The following is a 22,725-nucleotide window of genomic DNA, read 5'->3' as shown; positions in this document are numbered from 1 at the left end:
TCCACACGTGTTTTCTAGTGGGAGATACTGTCCAAGTGGTGCAAATCTCTTTTGTCTCTGGATCATCCGATCTGGTGAGCCACCTACTCATAGTCTCTCTGAATTGGTGGCTGGGATCACTGACTCTTCGGTCCGGGAAGTTGTTCTTCCCGTTCAGTGGATGGTGATTACAACGGTCGCCAGCCTCACAGGTTGAGGGGGCGCCTGGCGGGTCCAGTCGGTCCAGGGTCACTGGACTCTAGTGGACTCCTGTCTACCGATCAATGTCCTAGTACTTTGGGCGATCAGGCTATGCCTCTCCTCTTGGTCGAGGAGGTTGAAGGGTCGCCTGATCTGGATTCAACCGGACAACGCCACGGCCGTGGCTTCGGTCTACCATCAGGTATACTGGCAGGCGGTTTACCGGAGTTGCCAGATGCTGGACCAGAGCGACTGGTCTCCATATTTGGAGGTGTTTCAGCTCCTTTGCAGGAGGTGAGACTCGCAGGGCATGGATCTCCTGGCCGCTTGTCTCAACCACAAGGTGTCGGAGTTCGTGGCCAGGTCTAGTGATCCCTGTACGGACGCGTTGGTGGCCCTGTGGGGTCTGTATCGGCTACTTCAGCCCTCAAAATTTCCACTCGCCTACTAGCATTTGGCGAGTGGATTTAAGCTGGGGGCGAGTGATGCCAGGGCTGCATGAGCAATCTCCCTGCAATCTGTGCCTACACTTAGAGTCCTGATGAGATTGGCGGCCGAAGAGGAAAGGTGCATGCTCAGGAAAAGTAGTCTGGTGAGCCGCGCACAGGCAGAGCAGTACACAGGTGCTCTCCTTACAATTCTCATTAAGCCATGGGACCCAACAGTATGACCTCGCTGAGCCTGCCCCCTCCCCCCAGGCCCCGAACAATGTAGCTGGAGACCAGAAAGTAATGAGTGAGGTGGAGGATTTCAAAAATTACCACTCTGGTGCAGCGCTCACTGAAAGTTGCCCTGACAGAGCGGCAGCCTTCTAGTTTGTGCAGTTTTTTTCTCCTTGTGCTCTATGTAAGTGTCCAACAGTTGAGCCTGAGCACTGTGAACAGACTGGTCTCAATGTGTGCTGTGTCATTGTGCGCTGTGCTATGGTGTCAATGGCTGTGCAGTTGTGTGGATCTCAGTGCTGGATTGTACTTTCTCCCGCTGTGCTGCAGCTCCTCTCCTCTCCTCTCTGCCAGCCTGAATAAAAGGGGGAAGTGGGGACATGCAAGCGTGGAGCCGCACACACAGGCTCCTGATGATGAGATGAATAGGAGAGGGAGAGAGAGGATGGATGGGAGTTGCAGAGGAGACGGCAAGAGAATGGGGAAGAGACCCAGTTCTAGTGCCCTGTCCCTCTGGTCTGCTCCCAGTGCCCTGTCCCTCTGGTCTGCTCCCAGTGCCCTGTCCCTCTGGTCTGCTCCCAGTGCCCTGTCCCTCTGGTCTGCTCCCAGTGCCCTGTCCCTCTGGTCTGCTCCCAGTGCCCTGTCCCTCTGGTCTGCTCCCAGTGCCCTGTCCCTCTGGTCTGCTCCCAGTGCCCTGTCCCTCTGGTCTGCTCCCAGTGCCCTGTCCCTCTGGTCTGCTCCCAGTGCCCTGTCCCATTTTGTTAAAGTTGTTGTTGGTAATATTTAATTTTGTAACTTGATTCTGCATAAAACATTGTCATTCCATGAGATAATCTACGAGGGCGTGTTTACAGGTGCAATTAGGCGCAGGGCAGTGTATGAATTTGGTGGGGCAACTGGGGGCGAGTAACTCTTGAGGCCTGGCTAGTAGCTCAGGACTTGAAATTTTGAGCCTTGGGCTACTTTATGTCTTTCCTCCATTGTAGTTGCTTCCTCGGCTGCTCCACAGAGTGGAGGCCGAGGGAATCCCAATGATTCTAATCGCTCCAGATTGGCCTTGGCGTCCTTGGTACACCGATCTCGGGCGCCTGGTGGCGGATGTACCCTGGCGGTTGCCAGGGCGGGAGGACCTTCTGTCTCAAGGTCCCATACTTCCTCGTGTGGTACAGTCGCTGGCTTGCACGACATGGCTTTTGGAAGCCAGACTTTAAGAGACCGGGGTCTGTCCGACTCGGTCATCTCACCCATGTTTTTTGTCAGTGGCCTTTTGCGGCCCATTCCCTGGTGGGTACCTTTTTGTGCTAGGGGTTTGCATATACTCCCCCCCCCCCCCCCCCCACCCCCCACCTCTTTGTTCACCTCTTCCCCCCCATAGGTTTGGACTCTGGTGCTCTCGGTTATTCAGTCTTCTCTTGACACTATCTCGGAAGGTGGCATTTTTAGTGACCATTACTTCTGTCAGAAGGGTTTCTGAGTTGGCGGTCTTGCCTTGCAAGTCTCCATGCTTGACCCTCCATTAGGATTACGTGGTGGTGCTTCCGAAGGTGGTTTAGGCCTTTCGCCTGAATGAGGACTTTGTTCTTCCATCCTTTTGTCCTCGGCCAGCGCATCCTAAGGAGGTTGCGTTTCCTACTTTAACCACCTCTCGCCGGCCAGACAACTATATACGGCCGCAATGTGGATGTTAATTGCCCGGAGGCCGTCAACCTGACTATGTATATGTCAGACCATGGCTACTGCTGATCAGGAGTTTTTTTTCCAAGAGTCCTGTTTGACAGTTCGTTAGACTTCTGTCAAGCAGGAGCGGCCTCACAGGGATTGAAATTCAGCTGGTCCCTGCTAAACAGCTTTATTTTGATCCATCCTATAGTCTGCTTAAGGCTGCTATACAGTGGTGGAGTTGCTCATGTACTTAAATATATCTGATGAAGATCCATATGTTGGTGAGTAATTATTATCTAAAATAGGATTTTTGAAGACAAACAATAAAAAATAAATTAAAGGTACTGTCTATTTTAACTTTCCTATATGTACATAGGGACGCATAGACACAGAAGTTGGTAGGGTACAGTCTTTTCAACTAAAAGACAGAGCACTGAAAAACCACTTGACTATTTTACTTGCAGCATCTGAGGTTCCCTTTTAGTGCCCCCTAAACGCACTGAAAACCAATTCACGTCTGATTGTCAATATGCGGGTGTGGGAGATTTTGTTTTTCATACTGTATTTCACAATGAGAAGAACAATGTTCTAGCATGCATTGGTAGCAACAGTGTCCATGGCCACATTATCCCAGTGTCAACTAGTGACTGGTTGAAAATAAATAATGTGTTTTTGAACCCAATTTAAACTACAGTGGAACCTCGGATTGCGAGTAACTCGATTAACAAGCTTTTCGCAATACAAGCTTTTTTTTTAATTCAAAATCTGACTCGATTTGCGAGTGTCTCGCAAAATGAGCAGGATTCAAGCCTCTGCGGTGTGCAGTACCGCATTTGGCCTGAGGTGCGGGGGCACCGGTGACACTCAGTTCTGAGTATTTGGGTATCTCTGGCGCCCCCTCACCTCTGGCCACATGCAGTTTTGCATGCACCAGAAGTCAATGCGGTACTAATTATCTTCTATGGGGAAACTTGTTTTGATTTGCGAGTGCTTTGGATTACAAGCATCCTCCTGGAACGGATTATGCTCGTAATCAAGGTTCCACTGTATACAAGATTGTCCAGTTTCATAAAAAAAAAATCCAGTTTGAAATGTTAAATGTATTATTCATTTTAAATTGTGTACTTATTGTCCTCTTTTAGACTCTCTCAGTTTCCATGCTCCTACGGTATTCTCATCATCAAATATTTGTCTTCATTGGTAAGAGTCTATTTCTTTTATCATGGTTACATTTTTTTTCATCTCACCATTGTTATTTACCTGTGCGCACTGTCTCTATACAGTTGACCTTCTGCAGATGTTGGAGATGAATATGAGTATTGCATTCCCAGCAGCTCCGCTGCTCACTGTGATTCTGGCACTTGTAGGCAAGTGGTCTTCTTCATATCCTGATTCTTTTTGATCAATTGTCAGTAAACCTGTACTTATAAATATTATCTTGTCAAACAGGAATGGAAGCCATTATGTCTGAATTTTTCAATGACACAACTACGGCCTTCTACATTATTCTCATTGTGTGGCTTGCTGATCAGTATGATGCTATTTGCTGCCACACCAACACCAGCAAAAGGCACTGGCTCAGGTCAGTTACTTCAATCTAACGCAATAGACTTTTTTTTATTTATTTTTTTATTTTTACCAAGCACTTGGCTTATATGTACCCCTGCATTTTATCTAGTGTTTCAATAATTGTTTAAATATAGAAAACAGTGCAGCGCTGTTGTTGGTGATAAAATGCTTTAATACAATTAAGTAACAAACAGTGTAAACAAAAAAAACTCTTTGATATGAGAGAGTCCAAATAAATTAAATGAAGAAGTGATAAAGAAACAGCAAAGTCCGTTTGAAAACCCAAAATTAAAAAGTGTCTCAATCCGATGTGATTTCATCTATAAAAAATTCCTTAATTAATTAACAAGATGTGATGAGATCTTGATTGCTGTGAAATAGTGTTCACCCATGCAGTTCGTGAAGATAGGATTAACCGCTTACCAGAGGTAAAGACTGTTTTCCACCAGTCTTATAGAGCCTATGGGAAGTCTGGTCTCCCAATACCTTTTCAGCAGTAATAAAACTTGGCATTCGATCCGGGTGTCCTGGGAGTTATGTTCCATTCAAGTTGTTTGCAACAAGCCAGTGGATACAGGTGGCCAGATCCCAAGCTGCAGGGATGCTATTGCATATTGCCAACAAAAGACTTATGAGAATTGCATAGATAATGGAAGCAGCACCTGTATCAGTGTAACTGCTGTGGTAAATACATCTCCTAAGGAAAGATACAAGAAAATAGGAATTACTGGTCAGACAAGGCCAGGGCTTCTGTTCCCATCATCTGATCACAGCTGTGATCAGATGAGGGGAACAGAAGCCCTGGCCTTGTCTGACCAGTAATTCCTATTTTCTTGTATCTTTCCTTAGGAGATGTATTTACCACAGCAGTTACACTGATACAGGTGCTGCTTCCATTATCTATGCAATTCTCATAAGTCTTTTGTTGGCAATATGCAATAGCATCCCTGCAGCTTGGGATCTGGCCACCTGTATCCACTGGCTTGTTGCAAACAACTTGAATGGAACATAACTCCCAGGACACCCGGATCGAATGCCAAGTTTTATTACTGCTGAAAAGGTATTGGGAGACCAGACTTCCCATAGGCTCTATAAGACTGGTGGAAAACAGTCTTTACCTCTGGTAAGCGGTTAATCCTATCTTCACGAACTGCATGGGTGAACACTATTTCACAGCAATCAAGATCTCATCACATCTTGTTAATTAATTAAGGAATTTTTTATAGATGAAATCACATCGGATTGAGACACTTTTTAATTTTGGGTTTTTAAACGGACTTTGCTGTTTCTTTATCACTTCTTCATTTAATTTATTTGGACTCTTTCTCATATCAAAGAGTTTTTTTTGTTTACACTGTTTGTTACTTAATTGTATTTAAGCATTTTATCACCAACAACAGCGCTGCACTGTTTTCTATATTTATGCTTTTTAATTTGTTGTACACATTTTAGTGCTAGCTGCTACTTATCTTTCTTTTTGTTTGTTCACAAACATTACTCATCACTTTTTTATCACTAACTTATTAGCGCAGCGCCAACCTTTGGGTTCTTTTATTTTCAATAATTGTTAGCAGAAATCTGCAATTGCTGGTTTTGAAACTGTATTTAGCTGTATAAATGCTACCAAGGTCTATAGTAATGTGACATTTACCATAACATATGCACCAATCTCCATTTTAGTCAACTGCACTGCATTATGTGTCTAATTATGTGCATATATCTTGACCAGTTCATTGAAGGAAAATGCATTACACTCTAGGGAGAGTAGCCAGATGACTAATACTCTCCTCTTTGCTCCCTATTCATTTAGGACCTCATTACTCTTTTTCAGAGAACGTTTCAAACTGTAATTGTGTATGCAGTTAGTGCCCAACATTTAAAATACAAAGAGCCGAAAAAAGATAGTCAATGTGAATTCCCCCAGGGTTCTGTGCTGGGACCAATCCTATTTAATTCAAACGACCTGGAGGATGGGGTAACAGGAAGTTACTTCAGTTTTTTTACCAGTGTCTAAAATGTGAATGGCACATTTGTTTGAGCTCTCTGAGCTCCAGGTCTCTATTTCCAAAAATTAATCAAGGGATTGACCGATCTGATCCATTTGACACAGGCTTTATAGCTTGGATAAATGGTACCCGAGCCTTGCAAAGAAGAATCAATATCTTGCAAGGTTTTGCCTGTGGCCTCTGGGCGCTGGACCCTGCGAAGTGGAATCCTGGATGCTACAGTGTGAAGGCATTCCTGCAGGGTGCTGTACAGGTCCAAGGGAGTGGACCCCAAATGTGAAAAGGGTACCAGTCCTTGAAGAGCCTCAAGTGACAGGAACCCGCCAGGATGGGTGAAGATTGCCCTGCGCCTGGGCGGAGGAGAAGAAGAAAATATATATATATATATATAATCTTTGATACAGCACTTTGGGAACATCCAACTTCTTTTGTAATTACCTTTTGAGGCTTTCCCTTGTGGAGGGTGGCAATGATGGTTTCTGCACAACTGTCAGGTCAGCAGTCTTTCCCATGATTCCTACTGAACCAGACTGAGACCATTTAAAAGCTCAGGAACCCTTTGCAGGTGTTTATGGCTTAATTGGCTGATTAGAGTGGGACACTTTGAGCCTAGAATATTGCACCTTTTCACAATATTCCAATTTTCTGAGATTGTGGATTTGGGGTTTTCATGAGCTGTAAGCCATAATCGTCACAATTACGACAAATCACAGCTTGAACTATCTTGCTTTGCATGTAATGAGTCTATCTCGTATATTAGTTTCACCTTTAAGTTGCATTAGTTAAATAAATGAACTTTTGCACAATATAACATTTTTTCGAGTATCACTTGTATGCGCAGACTTTTTTGTGTCTTAAGAACTGGCCAGCCTTGTAAGAAATTACTGGCAGGTTTCCCCTTTCATGGGGAGTGTTTGGCGATCATTTGGACAAACCTATCCAGAAAATTTCTGGAGGGAAGAGTTCTCTACTTCCTGTAAAAAGCGCCAAACGTCCCTCGTTTAAAACTGCAGGGACTGCTTCCCAAAATGTCTCGGCACCAAGGCGATTCCCCCGCCAACAGAGTGCTATGGCCAGAGGTATACCAGGGCCAGAAAAGCCCTGGGTCCAAAACTCTTCTAAACCCAGCACAAAGCCCTCCTTTTGAGGAGATGCCCCCACTCTATCGGGTGGGGGGGAAGGCTGCACTTTGCGGACATTTGTAGAACAATAGTTGAGTACAAGTGGGTCACCTCAGTTACAAGCTGGGGTTTACGGGGGGTTCCCCCTCAGAGGTTTTTAAGATCCAACACTCCTTCGGATCCTCCAAAAAGAGACTTATTACTTCAAGAACTATATATCATTTAGTGCATTTAAGGAGTGAATGTAAAGGTTCCTGTACCCGAAAGGGGCACAGGGTTTTACGTGAACCTTTTTTGCGCTTCAAAAACCAAACTGGCACCCAAGGCCCATCTTGGACCCAATATCCCTAAACCAATATCTACTAATCAAGTCCTTTCGGATAGTCTGTTCGCTCAGTAGTAGCTTCACTCCAGATAAGAGACTTTCTAGCTTCCATCAATATAAAGGATGCGTATCTACACGTACCTATCTTTCATCCCCACCAGAGGTTCCTGCAGTTGCAGTATCGTAACGTCACTTTGTGGCGCTACCCTTCGGGCTTGCTACTGCCCCCCGGGTGTTCACAAAGGTCCTAGCATCAGTACTTTAGTGATATAGATGTATAGTGTCCAGTACTCCGGTTAGATAATTGATATCTTAGATGTTAGTATGATGACTTATAAATTATGTTGCGCAGCAACACACCAGGCTCTCCAGAGAACGCAAAATTTAATTAACTTCCAATAACATACAAAGTCAAAATTCCACAGATGATACTAAAGTCCAACAGAATTTAATTCAAATCTCTTCAGAGACCTATATCTCCATACCCATACAGAAAGAATACCGGGGAATACATTCTCTCTGTGACAAGACCGAACTTCCAAGATTTTTATTGTTTGTTGACTGAATAGCTGAGTAATTTGATTGGTCATCTTTGATTTGAAAGACCGGAAATACATCTTGTCTTTTAGAGTGGCAGGTAAATGACTCCAGCCGGAGTCACTAATTAGTATGCATCCTTGCATACTAATAAGCCCCCTCTAATAAGTACTTCCTATCTCTTTATCCATTGACAAAGTCACTAATTAGTATTAGGGAGCTAACTAGTATCCATCCTTGCATACCAATAACCTCCAATAAGTAATAAGATTACCTGTATTTGCCTATTTGACAATAGACAAACCTCTTGTGATGTGTAACATGTAATTACAGGTCTGAAATCTGGCCTGTATATGTTGGACTCATACAATATATATATATATTTATATTACACCCAACATATGACCACCTATACTACAACAAGTACTGGGTCGTTTAAGGGCCCAATGGATTATGGTGCTTGGGTATCTGGATGACCTGCTCAGAGATCACTCGCTACAAGCTCTAGAACAGAGCATAACATGTACAGTGCAGTATTTGGAAAGCTTAGGCTGGATCGTAAATACAGAAAAGTCAAACTTGGGACCAGCTCAAAGTCTAAAGTATCTAGGTCTGATCCTAGATACAGTCCAGACAAGAGTATTCTTGCCACCCGCAAGGATCTGTGCCCTGAAGACTCTCCCAGGTGCGTCGGATGACACGCCAGACAACCCTTCATTCGACTGAGTCTTCTAGGGAGGATAGTATCCTCATTTGAGGCAGTGTCCTATGCCCAGTTCCATTCCAGGCCACTACAACAAAACATCTTGTTGGCTTGGAACAGGAGAGGAAAAGCCCTGGATTATCCAGTGTTCTTATCTCCTCGGGGATGCTTAAAGGGGTTGTAAAGGACATTTTTTATTTTTTTTCATAATAAGCATCCTTTACCTGCAGACATTCCTCTTTTCACTTCCTCATTGTTCGTTTTTGCTCAGAAGTCGCTCTATTTCTTCTCTGTTCTGTTCACTTCCTGCTTGTCTGATTTTACTGACCACCGTGATGGGAGGCTTTACTGCGGTGTCAGTAACGTGCTCACCCCCTCATATGAAATACATCTGTGTGGCAGGACGCTCTCTACATGTTGGAGACTTCAATGAGGTGTGAATTACTGGGCGTGCCGCAATTCATACTGGGAAATGTAGTTCTTGCATGAACAAACGATGCAAACCAGGAAGTGAGTGAGAGAACAGAAACTAGAATGCCGGAGGTGATAATAGATGAAGGAATTTAATAGGTATTTACTAGTTTAACAGAATCATTACACTTTTCTGTTCTGCCTACCTTGCAGACATTAATTTTAGGCAAGAAATGTCTTTCCTTTAGTGACCCTTCAAGCCTATGCTTGTGGTTACAGGATCAGAACCTGGAAAAAGGGAAGATCCTTCCTCCCAGTAACTTGGAGTTTACTGACTACAGATGCCAGTCTCTCAGCCTGGGGAGCGACCCTAGAGGGGCTCACAGCTCAAGGAAAGTGGTCAAGAACAGATCCTGCTCATCAACCTCCTGCAATTATGGGCAGTACGTCTGGCCCTACAGTCCTGGACGATGGAGTTTCAGGACTACCCTATCCGAGTTCAGTTCAACAATGCCACTTCAGTGGCCTATATAAACCACTAAGGCAGTACCAGGAGTTGTTCACCTCTGAAAGAGGCAGTCCATATCCCGGGAATAGAGAACTGCAAGCCAGATTATCTCAGCCGCCAGCAGATCTGCTCAGGGTAATGGTCCCTACACCCAGAGGTGTTCCAGGAAAGTTGCCAACGTTGAGGATGGTCAGAGGTCGACTTGCTGGCATCCCAGGTTCAACAACAAGCAGTTTGTGTCCTGAACAAAGGTTCCTCTGGCAATCAGAGCAGATGCTCTGATAATTCCACGAAGCCAATACTTCCTGGTTTATGCTATCCCTCTCCTTCCACATTTGTTGCGCAGGATTTGGAAAGAGGGAGTTTGTCAATCTGGTGGCACCAGCCTAGCCCAGAAGGTCTTGGTTCCCAAAGATTGTGAGACTAACAATGGACAGGCCATGGACGCTTACAAAGTGCCCCCCATCTACTGTCTCAATGTCCTATATTCCACCCCAATTTACAGTCTCTAATTTTGACGGCATGGCTATTGACCGTGGCATCTTGGGACCAGTAGGTCTACTCGAGTAAATGCTATAAAAGCTGTCACTAGGAAGATCCAACATAAGGTCTGGAAGACTTGTATTGCTTGGTGTGAAGCCAAAAAATGTCATCCTCGGAAATACGTGATTGGGATAATTCTCTTTTCTACAGTCTGCTTTAGAAATCAAATAGGCTTGGAGTACAATCAGAGGTCAAGTTTTGGTCCCATCTGTGTTCTTACAAAGGCCTTTGGCCTCCCATTCGCTGATCCAAAGGACTTGAACTTGGTGTTGTCTGTGTTACAGAAACAACCATTTGAACCTATTAAGGAAATTCCATTAGACTTGCTGTCACGCATGCTAGCCTTCCTGATGGCTATCACCTCAGCTGGGAGGGTGTTGGAGTTGGCGGCCCTGTCACGCAGGGAACCATATTTAATCCTTCACCACGACAGGGACGTTATTTTGCCACCTTTTTTTTTTCTCTGCCTCGTTTAGCAGAAGACGACTGCACTCTTTGGACGTTGTCCGGGCAGTCGAGGTTTATTTGTCTATATCTGCGGAGACCCGTGAATCAGACTTTTAGTTTTAAAAAAAGACACAAAGGGCAGCAGCAGCTTCCATTGGCAATTGGGTCCGTCAATTGGTCATTCAGGCCTACGGTCTGAAACATAAAGCTCCTCCCTTTTGGGCTGAGAGCTCATTCTACCAGGGGTGTAAGAACCTCCTGGGCCTTTCGCCATCAGGTGTCTGGTTCAGATTTGTAAGGCTTCTATCTGGTCTTCAGGGCATATGTTCAACAAATTTATCAAGTAGATGTTCAAGCAGCCAAGGATTTGGCTTTTCGGCAGCAGTGTTCTGCGGGCTGCCATATAAAAACTGATGGCTACTGTTTGGCAGGGTGTCTCCCTCCCCTTAAGGCTATTGCTCTGGGACATCCCAGCAGGTGATTAATATTAGCCTTACTCTGTGTCCCATGATGTATTAAAAAGAAAATAGGATTTTTTTCATCATACTTGCCTGTAAAATAATTTTCTTAAGTACATTGTGGGACACAGATCCCTCCCCTCTTTTTGAGGATTTGGTGCTTGCTACAAAACTGAAGTAACTTTCTGTATGGGAGGGGTTATGTAGGGGGAACACCTCCTGTCTAAAGACCTTTAGTCTACCAGTGTCCATTCACCTGGTGGAGTATAAACCAGCAGGTAATGAATATTAGCCTGACTGTGTCCCGTGATGTATGAAAAAGAAAATGATTTTACCGGTAAGTATGACGAAAAAAAATCCCATTTCTCCCACTCTACAAGATTCTGGTCCAGCTGCACCTAGAGTATACTGTCCAGTTCTGGGCACCAGTCCTCAGGAAGGATGTATTGGAAATGGAGAAGGTACAAAGAAGGGCAACAAATCTAATAAAGGATCTTTTAGGATATTGGTAATGGGGAAAGTTTGCGAGCACTGAACTTATTCTCTCTGGAGAAGAGACGCTTAAGAGAGGATATGATTTTAATGTACAAGTACCCTACTGGTGACCCCACAATAGAGAACTTTTTTGTGGAAGGAAGTTTAACAAGACACGTGACCACTCATTAAAATTGGAAGAAAAGAGATTTAACCTTAAACTCGGCTCTTTACTGTAAGAGCGGCAAGGTTGTGGAATGGCCCTCTGATGATCTTTTCATGGACGCACGGTGCTGTTTTCTGGCCCCTAGATTAGCCATTTAAATTGGGGCTTGGGATGGTTTCAAACAAGGATTAAAGAGGAGCTATAGGTCCTTTAAAAAGGGGGGGGGGTACACATGAAAGAGGTAGTATGTAACCTTTTTAAAGCGGGGGTTCACCCAAAAATAAACGTTCTGACATTAGCTACATCCCTCCAGCATACTGCTAACATCTGCAGTATGCTGTTTTTTTTTTTGTTTTGTTTTTTGTACTTATCGTTATACGAGCCCTTGTTAACCCACTCTGAGCGGGGGATTACTTCCGGGTATAGGCGTTCCTAAGCGAAGAGGAGTTGATTGACGGGCTGCTAAAGCGTGTCACGCCTTCCGAAAATACCCGAAGTGACACTCGGGTGTTTACGGCGCCTGCACAGTCGGCTCTACACGGCAGGCGCAGGCGCCGTAAATGCCCGAGTGTCACTTCGGGTATTTTCGGAAGGCGTGACGCGCCTTAGCAGCCGCCAATCAACTCCTCTTCGCTTAGAAACGCACATTCCCCGCAGGATTCCCCGCTCGGAGCCGGATAACAAGGGCTCATATAACGATAAGTACAAAAAAAAAAAACACAGCATACTGCAGATGTTGGCAGTATGCTGGAGCTAATGTCAAAAAGTGGATTTTTGGGTGAACCTCCGCTTTAAAATCTTTTTTTTTTTTTGTACTGTACATGCATTTCAGAATTTTATATAAAAACAAAAAAGTTTAGAATGGATTAACCTGATTTACATTGAACCCTATGGGAAAATTTGCCTCGGTTCTTGACAAGGGTTGTTTCACGAATCCAGGTTTGTGAACCAAGGTATTGCTGTACTAGTTTAGCCACAACTTTAAAGAGATCCTGTCGGGGTGGCTGTTATTTGTCATAGCTGAAGCTCCCATGCAGCACTGGAGGCTGATATTGCTGCATTCCCAGAAGCCGTGGTAGTTATGAAGAGGTGCACACTTTTGTGGAATTGTACGCCTTAATTGTCCTGCCGCCCAGCTTATCTGTGCTATAGCTTATTGCTGTCTTTGCGGCAATCAATCAGAGCACAGAACCATGTAGTGGCTGCATTTGTTTTTATTTTTTAGATCTTTTTTTTCCCCCTTCGGTTTTGATCTGGCCAGTAACACCTCCTCTATTGGAGTGCCTTTACTTTGCGTGAAGGTGCATAGGAGACACCTTCGGACAGCAGCACGTTGCCCATCTGAAGGTAGGGGAGTTTTGGCTGTAGTAGCAGATTTCAGAGACAAATTTGAAGCCAAGTTCCAGCTCACACTTTTTATAGGCAGTTACCCCGCCCCCCACAAAGATCACTAGGTGAACCAATCTGCCCATTCTCCTCTGACATCAATAAGGCATTTTCATCCACACAACTGCCACTCGCTGGATATTTTCTTTTTCTGGCCATTCTCTGTAACCCTAGAGATAGTTGTGCATGCAAATCCCAGTAGATCACCAGTTTTTGAAATGCTCAGACCAGCCATCTGGTACCAACAACCATATCACGTTCAAAGTCACTTGTATCCCCTTTCTTCTCCACTCTGATGCTCGATTTAAACTTCAAGTTTTCACTATGTCTAGATGCCTAAATATATTGAGTTGCTGCCATGTGATTGGCTGATATAACAATTTGTGTTACCAAGCAATTGAACAGGTTTACCTAATAAAGTGGCTGATGAGTGTATTTATGTGGTATTTACATTTTTTGTATTTGGTTATTGTTGGAGGAGATTTGATACTAATTAGTGCTGGAAAATGCATCACAATAGGAACCCCTGAAGAAGCAATTTCCTGTACCTGCCCCTGCACACGGTAGATTTTCATCTACTTTGGCATACTCGCTTCCTTTATTTGGGGTTATAGATGGCAACCGTTAAGTCCTTTTTTGTTCCTTTCTTTCCTTTTTCTGATTATTGTTAATGGATGTGGTGCCACGTTAATCAAGTTATGTCTCACATTTGATGCTACAGCTTCTAATGTAAGCTTGTCCAATTAAGCTTTGACAATAAATCCTAGTACTCTTTCCCCACTATACACCTCTGCCATCTTGCCTGCAAAAGACCCACATGTAATGCTGTTTTCTGATCCATTCTTACTGCCCATCTACAATGGCTTTGGTCACCTCTGGCCTTCAGATCCTTATTGGCTACCTACTGCCTGAGATCTTGCCTTGCACCATGAACGTATTCCATCACCTCCACTTTGTCTATATCTAGACACAGGGGGACAGTCCCACTCCAACGGGTGACTCTAGCTCATGTTCTCTTAAATCTAAATCCAAACCAAGAACATTTTTCCCTACACTGCAAGGATTAAATGTTTTTGTTTTTTGGTCTTTTTTGGGGTTTAAAAAGGACTTCTAAACTTGAAGAAATACAGCCAAACTCATTTGGCTGTAGTTCTCATGTGGATCACAGGAGTGCAGTTTATTCTGCACTCCTGTGATCCGTTTTCAGCAGACAGTGGGATGAAGTCACAGACCCGGTCCAAGCTCAGGCAAGATCATGACAGTGAAGTCGTGATCCGCCGACACATGCCTGGATGGACACTCACCAGCTCTCTGCGCAGAGCTGTGAGAAACACGTGATTAGCTGTTTGTGTTTGCTCGATTGTCAGTGTTGGAGGTGCCGGGGGACGTATGCAGCATTGGCCAGTTGGGAAAGAATCCTTACTTTTAGCTTCTGCTGCTTCAGTTATAGCAGCAAAGTCATATGTGTGCTAGTAGTCCTTGACTTGCTGTAGCACTTGGGTAATAACCATATTACTCTGGAAAAGTCTTTAAACAGATTTGTATAGGAAGAAGGTATGTGCGTGACTAATTCTCTTGCTAAAAAGGTGATTATTTTTTGTTCTTTGGTGCCTATTGGACTGCACAATCATCTTTAGACTCTGCTACACAATTACTATTACAGTAAAGTAAAGATACGACTATAAAATGGAGTGCAAGGACTCCAATTAAATTTTAAAGTAATGAACCGGTGAAAATGCTTTAATGATGGGAAGAAGTACCGGTATATCCTTTTTTCTGCATAGTTTCTTGTGTGATCTTTCTTATTGCTCTTTTTTCCATAGGTTTTTCTACTTGTATCACTTTGCATTTTATGCCTACCACTACCGCTTCAATGGACAGTACAGCAGCCTGGCACTTGTGACATCCTGGCTTTTCATCCAGGTAATAGATGACATTCTGTTTTCACAGCCACTACACACTTCAAAATACAGTCCTGGCTTGCAATGCTACTTGATAAAGATACAGTCCAGGCAAAAATGAAGATTAATCCATAATAAGGATTCAGGAGGAATAACCTATACCAGTAATAGCGAACCTTGGCACCCCAGATGTTTTGCAACTACTTTTGCCACGATGCTCAACTACACTGCAGAGTGCATGAGCATCATGGGAAATGTTGTTCAAAATCATCTGTGGTGCCAAAGTTCGCCATCACTGACCTATACTGTCTTTTGCCTTGAAGGCATTGCTGTAATACACTGGGCCACCCCAGCTACAAACCTTGCCCTGTTGCTAGTATTCTGGTGTTTTCTGGACACCATTTTGTCTCGTGTTTTAACGTCTAATGGGTGTTCCAGACACTGCCCACTGAAGGCTTCATTGTCTGAGTGGGTCAGTAGATATGGCTTCATGGTAAAGATGTAATCCTTCTAAATTGACATCTGTGCTGCCGAGCAGTCTTGTCTTGCCCACCTACAGTCCCAGCAACAGTTGGAGATCTTTTTAGAACTGTTTTCATAGCATGTGCAATAGTTGCTTCTATAATACAAGTATTTTTGTATAGTAAACTGCTCATATGTTTGGTTTAGTGCAGCTGGAGTAGTTTTTTTGTATGTGTAACTTACTTCTTCTTTACTTTCCAGCATTCAATGATCTATTTTTTCCATCACTATGAACTCCCTGCAATCCTCCAGCAGATTCGAATTCAGGAAATGCTCCTTCAGAACCAGCAGGCAGGTCAGAATCAGACAAGCCTTCAAGATAACCTAAATAACAATACTGCATCTGAGCCATCCATTGTAAACCCCCCACCTGCCCCTGGACTGGCACTTCAACCAACTACATCTAGTTTGGGTGCTGTAGGCGTGATTTTAACTGACGCTAACTCGGGCATGGGCAGTGCCGAAACATCACCTATAGAAGTTGGTACATCTGGTATAGCTCCACCGTCTGAAGAGTCAACTTGGGAAGCTGCTTGCAGTGAATCTCCTGAACAAAGTACTGCAGAGGTGACACAGACTGGGGATCCTCCTCCCAGGTTGCCATCTGATACACCTGGAAACAGCCCCCAGAAACTGATTGAACCCAAAGTGGAGAATGGATCCCTTCCCTCAGACTGTAACCAAGGATTTTTAGATACCAGCGACAATAATTTACAGCAAAGAAATTTCTCATCACGACTGCTAACAGAAGCTAGTGCTCCACAGCCAAATGCGCATGATGCAGAGCATATCGCTGTGGACTCCTGAACAGAGTTTCTTTCCCAAATATTCTTTCCATACAACCTTCATGTGGGGGACTAGGAGAAATGTACTTCCCCCTAGCAAGGAGTGTATGGAAGATTTATTCCTCTGCTATTGGAGTCAGGGGCCTGCTGCACATTCAGTCCAGTGCATGCGTGTGTTGGTGTACACGCACTCAAACTTGACTGCATTTGCTTTAGATCATTTTTATTTTGCTGTTTAAGCTAAATGCCACAAAAAAAGTCTGGGAAAATACAGATGCATAATAGAGCAGGGGCAATGTTTCCCTAACATTTTAATGTAGGGTATATTGTGGGCATACATGTTGTGCACTATCTTCCCTACCTATGAATGTTAAACTGCTCATCTATGATCAGTCATATTTCATAAAATGTATTTCTCTTATCGTCCATGGACGGACACAGCTCCTTAAATCTTGACAAGTGGGTTATGTTCCCTGTTTACAGGAGAGGACTAGGCAGAAACATGTTAAATAGTTAAATACATGTTACATTAACAGAGTTGAACAGCCCCGCCCAGGGGGCGGTCCCTCCAGACATAACCCTCCTCACTGCAGCTTGCAGCCTCAGTTTCGTTCTGCCTAGCAAAGGAGAAGGACGTATGGCTCCCTTTGGGCCCAGCGCCCTGAGGAGAAATTTTATTTTATTTTACTTTACATAATATACATACACACTATGTGTGTGTATTATTTAGGGGCAACCCTCCCAGGCCGTCAAAGGCCCAGCTGGGGGACTAATCTGTCCCTGGGTGCATAAGCCGATCACGCCGGCACCCAAATCCTGCCAATGTATATAGCCTTCCCTCCCTGTCTCTAGGTGGGAGGGGCGGCTTGCAGGTTCACAATTCAGTGAAACCTCCCTGCTCTCCGACTAGTGGACACCTGTAATGGTTTTGCTTTTTATGCTGTATCTGTGACTTGTCCTTAAATAAAACAGCCCTATGAGGCTTTTCCTGTTTAAACACAGGTCCCTGCAAAAGTTACCTCACGGTTCTTTTCCTCACAGGCAGCGCTGTGCAGTCTCCTCCTAGTCCCCTGGTTACACCTGGTCAGCGCAGCAAGTGGGTGAGAGGCCCTGAATAGGGCTCTAGGAGCTTTTGTCTATTTGTATGGACCGTAGTCTTCTTCCGGAGGATCTACCGTCGCACCTCTCTTGGTGCGAAGGGATGGAGTGACGTCCACGGGCGTACTTTCAATGTCCAGGGTCCTGCTGTTTTTAAAGCTTGGATTGGACGTCGGTCTGCCTTGGGCAGTGTGGGATTTGCTAAGCTGCAAGGTAATTTTACCTTTCCTGCAGGACGAGAGTTTTGGGGTTTTCTATGGGCCTCAGGCCCTAAATACCTTTGTGAACGTCGGGTAGTTCCGCATGGAATCCATTTGTATGGTGGGTCCCCTTTTTTTGTGTGCAAGGGGTTTGTCATATACTTTCCCCTCTTGGCCCATCTCTTCCCCCATGAGTTTTGACTCTGGTGCTCTCGGTTCTTCAGGAACCTTCCTTTTGGAAACATCAGAGAGATTTTCTCTTGACACTATCTCAGAAGGTGGCCCCTTTAGTGGCCTTTACCTCTGTTAGAGGGGTTTCTGAGTTGGCGGTCTTGTCTTGCAAGCCGCCATGCTTGATCCCCCATAAGGATTAGGTGATGGTGCGCCCGCGACCTTCCCTTCTTCCGAAGGAGGTTTCGGCCTTTCATACTTTAGGCGTGGTACGCGCTTTGCGGGTATACCAGCCTACTACGGCTCCATTTCGGAGCTTCTGACTCTCTTTTGTGTCGGTGTCTGGTCCACAAAAGGGCCTGGCGGTCTCGTCGACCACCATTTCTCGGTGGATCGGGCAGGCCGTCATACAGGCCTATGCTCCTAAGGGCGGGCCCCCCTTTCCGGTCCCGGCACTTTCGACCAGGGCAATTGGTGCTTCCTGGGTTTTTTTTTTTTTTTCCCGACATCATGCGTCGGTCTCACAGGTGTGCGAGGCGGCGATTTGCTCGTCCGTTCAAGCTTTTTCCAGAATTTACATGGTTGCTGTGAGTGCATCTTATGATGTTTTTTTCAGCCGCTAGTTTTTGCCGGCGGCTGTTTAAAGTTGCACCTCCTCCGTTGAGGAGCTCTGCTTGTTTTGGGGTGAAGTTAAAATTGTTTTTACTGATATATTTCCCACCCCTCGTTTTTTGACACTGCTTGGGGACGTCCCACTTGTCAAGATTTAAGGAGCTGTGTCCGTCCATGGACGATAAGAGAAAATAGGATTTTTTGTACTCACCGTAAAATCCTTTTCTCTGAAGTCCATGGACGGACACAGCTCCCACCCCTCCTTTTTAGGTTTGTACTGCTTGTTACGAACTGAGGCTGCAAGCTGCAGTGAGGAGGGTTATGTCTGGAGGGACCGCCCCCTGGGCGGGGCTGTTCAACTCTGTTAATGTAACATGTATTTAACTATTTAACATGTTTCTGCCTAGTCCTCTCCTGTAAACAGGGAACATAACCCACTTGTCAAGATTTAAGGAGCTGTGTCCGTCCATGGACTTCAGAGAAAAGGATTTTACGGTGAGTACAAAAAATCCTATTATTACCTGATCTGCTGCTGTTTAATTTCTTTATAAGAAGAGAAAATATGAGGTTTGAGATTACCCCACAATAGAAAGGCAAAGCATGGGTGATCTAGTTAGTTTGTTTAGGAATTTTTAAAGATTGGATTCAAAGTCTGATGTTTTTAGATCTACATCCACGTATTTCCTGTTTACAGTTCTATGGAATGTAAGTGTGTAAGCAAGGAGAAGTGTATTTGCAGAGTTCAAATAGGTGGCCCCATGTAGTCTGGAGAGCTGGTTGTAACACTACTTGTGTACAACCTATTTATGTATATGTGCCTTTTTATCTGTGGCTGCAGACTAGGCCTGTGTTTGTATAAGGCCTGCTGTTTAACTGTGAAGCATAGCAAAGTGTCAAGTGTTGGCCAGGACAACAAATCTGATCTTTAATTGTGTAACCACCACCACTGCAAAGATAGCAGAAATTTGGTTAATTTTGGTAACCGTTGCAGTTTGCTTTCTTCCAGTTCCATAAATCATCCTAAATGTGTAACATGTTTTTCTCTTATCTTGCACTTTTTGTATAATTCTATAAATTGCTGTGTATGTTGGTGTATACTTACATGCACTTGTTTATGTGCTATAGAAAAGACTATATAAAACAAACATATTGGCTTGCTGCAGACTATAGCTGTATTCATAATAGCAGATTAGCATTTCTGATAAAATCCGTTTGCAGTTTTGACATGGGGCCAAAATAAATTTGTCTGCCCTCAACACTGCCAATTTGGCAGAACTTTGAACACTAAGAAAACTTTGCGGAGTGTAAAGTCCACCTTCTTTTTCCCTGCAAAAAAGCTGCCATCACAACTGTCAAGGGCACAAAATTGGGAGAGAATTTGACTCTGTCCTATTCATATTAGGAGCTGCTTATAGCAATGGATAGGTTTTCTTCAAAAAACAACTTTAATGAAAGCCTTGATGAGAAATTTTGTAATTAGGACTCAAACGTGACTGTAGTAACACCATTATTTTATTGTCTTCTGATATGTCATTAAATAGTTTAATTGTCTTTAATTTATAATTGGAACACAATGGGCTGTCAACCTTTTTATGTATCTTTTCTAGTCTTAAGATTTCCTGTTTTTTTCTCCCTTTATTGAGGCAGTTTTTTTATTTTTTCTGGCCCAGTGCAATATTGTAATTAAGCCAAAAATAAGGTCCCTAAAAGAAATACTGTATTTAATTTATGCAAATTTGTCACACTGTACTTATGTTGATTTCCTTGCCAAGAGTAATTTGATGTATGATATGTAAACTACAGTACTAAGTACATTTTACTTTGGATTCACAAATATGATTCAAGCCTGGCTCCCTTATTCGACCCCCCAGCCACCACCACCTTATTTTAAGTTCTGGATAGGTCAGTCTTGGGCTGTCCATACATTATACAATTTTACTTCCTTTGACCATGGGTGGTGGAATCCTTTCTGCTGTGCTATTGTATTCTGACAGTGGAAGCTTTCACTGCCATCTGATTACAATGATCACTACTGCTGGCTATAGCTGCAGCAGTGATGGTATGGAAAAAAAACCCATCAGTCTGGTTTTACTGAAGTTGATTAATAGAATCAACTGCATTTCGATACATCTATGGTTGGCCCTTAGAACCTCCAGTTAGGTTTGTGTAACTGCAGAATCTCCTAAAAAGACTCTGCTACAAAAGCAAATAAAGTAGTTTAAACTTAAAAACAAAGTTTTGACCCTAGTTTGAATAAAAACTCCCAACTGGAATAACATTTATTTTTAGACCCATACAGTGGCAAATCCTCACATTTTGTGACCTGGCTGATATTTGATGGATGTTTTGTTATGATTTGTGCTTCTCTGCAAAGGCTTCTGCCGTTTTTGTGCAGAAGCTTTAAAGTTTGGACATGAGAGATATTGCAATTCTCTGCTATTGAAAACCTTTTACCAATACTAGTGAAAGTGCCCTATGCTGAGATGAAATATTGGAAAGGCTAGAATGCTTGCCTTTCCTGGAGGAAATGCTGCTTCGAGCTTCCTCAGTTGTGATTTATGTGACCAATAGCTTAGGAATTTGCTCAACTGATTTCTGCAAAGAGGAGGTTCAGTTTGAATAAAGCTGGCCATAGATGATAATTTGGCTGGCTCAGCAGGGAATGGCCAAATTTCGATTCATGTATTCCGTTTGAGAGGAGCCAATTTTCTGCAGCACTGATTAGTGTATTCTGACAGCGGAGGAGTCCCACCATCTGAATAAAATAGCGCAGCGGGAAGGATTTCCCCATCCACCCAAAATGAGGCAATCTGTTTAAGTTTTTTTTTTTGATCAGCCTGTTTGCTGTTTAAAAACAACTGATCAATGTATGGTCAGCTTTATTCTGCCCCTTTTTTTCGAACTGAAAATGGCATTAGGTCACATGACTGATACAGAAGAAAGGATTGAGCGAAATTTTCCTATAAAAGTTAATTATTTCCCTCCGTTTTACTTTCTGTGACCTGACTGTTTTTGGTAAAGCCACATGAACTTGACCTTCATTTATTGAATCTGTTAAAGGGTAACTCCACTTTTTTTGTGTGGCAAAATAAAAATGGCAAATAAAATATAGCGTATGCAATTGCAACACAAGTCACTGCATCACTGTAATTTTCTGCAAAATGCGATGCAATATGGCTGCCTGGAGTCATTCTGTACACTGCTTGTGAGATTTGGATTACTGATTTTCCAAGAAGTCTGCACAAAGATTCAAATTCTATTTTGAGCATCCCCTGCAACAAAAATTCAATTTTTGGTGAGACACTCCCAAAGGGAAATCCCATAAAAAAGGAATCGGACCCTGCCACTTTCCTTATTAGAGCCCTGCAGGTGCAGCATTTGATAATTGTAAAACCACTTCCATACAGGTTCTTTCTTCAGAACAACAAAAGGTAGGATTCTGCTACAAAGTTTAAAATCCTTGCAACGTACATGTATTTAAATTTTTTTCTCAACAAAAATGGAGTTGCTCTTTTATATGGTTTTGCCAGACCAGCATCAAGGAAAAATCTGCTCCTGGAAAAAGTGACAGTCCTCTAACCTTCTTGACAGTGATGTAATCGAATTCTTTAAAAAAAAATCTTTGGTTTGGGGGGGGTCACTTTTGGTTGTTTGCTTACCCATATGCACATCTAATTAAATAACATGGATAAGATTAAAGTTTTAAAGCATAGATGTGGTTGTTGAGGACCAACTTGCAACTAGTTCACAAGGAAATGTAACCAAAATCAAGTGAAATGTGTAGGTGGGAGAGGGGTCTTATAAGTGTGATCTTTGCTGACCTTGTGACCTGATTGGCATTCTAATGCCGCGTACACACGATCATTTTTCAGCATGAAAACGTTTTTCAAAAACGTCATTTAAAATGATCGTGTGGGGGCTTCACATCATTTTTCAGGTTCTGAAAAACGACAAAACATTTTTTTCGAACATGCTGCATTTTTTAACGTCGTTTTAAACAATGTTGTTTTTCGGGTTGTAAAAAATGATCGTGTGTGGGCTAAAACGATGTAAAAAACCCACGCATGCTCTGAAGCAAGTTATGAGACGGGAGCACTCGTTCTGGTAAAACTACCGTTCATAATGGAGTAAGCACATTCATCACGCTGCAACAGACAAAAAAGCACGCTTTGCTAGATAATTTTTTAAAAACGATGGTGTGTAGGCAACATCGTTTTAATGATGAAGTTGGGAAAAAGTCATTTTTTAGACCTGCTGAAAAACGTTTTTTTCATGCTG

General features: G+C 43.4%; 1 protein-coding gene across 1 annotated transcript in view; it reads left to right on the top strand.

The window, feature by feature from the left end:
* Nucleotides 1-16,642, top strand: part of TMEM259 (transmembrane protein 259) — a 52,978-nt gene extending 36,336 nt beyond the window's left edge. The window contains exons 8-12 of the mRNA XM_040322194.1: nucleotides 3,647-3,704; nucleotides 3,788-3,871; nucleotides 3,954-4,086; nucleotides 14,982-15,081; nucleotides 15,783-16,642. Of these exons, the coding sequence (XP_040178128.1) occupies nucleotides 3,647-3,704; nucleotides 3,788-3,871; nucleotides 3,954-4,086; nucleotides 14,982-15,081; nucleotides 15,783-16,388 (981 nt within the window). The 3' untranslated portion in view covers nucleotides 16,389-16,642. The remainder of the gene's footprint in view (nucleotides 1-3,646; nucleotides 3,705-3,787; nucleotides 3,872-3,953; nucleotides 4,087-14,981; nucleotides 15,082-15,782) is intronic.
* The last annotated feature ends 6,083 nt before the right edge of the window (nucleotides 16,643-22,725 follow it).

Source organism: Rana temporaria, chromosome 1 (assembly GCF_905171775.1).
Source record: "Rana temporaria chromosome 1, aRanTem1.1, whole genome shotgun sequence".
NCBI lineage: Eukaryota > Metazoa > Chordata > Amphibia > Anura > Ranidae > Rana > Rana temporaria.
Note: the sequence above shows the minus strand (reverse complement) of the source record. Positions and strands in the feature narration are given on the sequence as shown.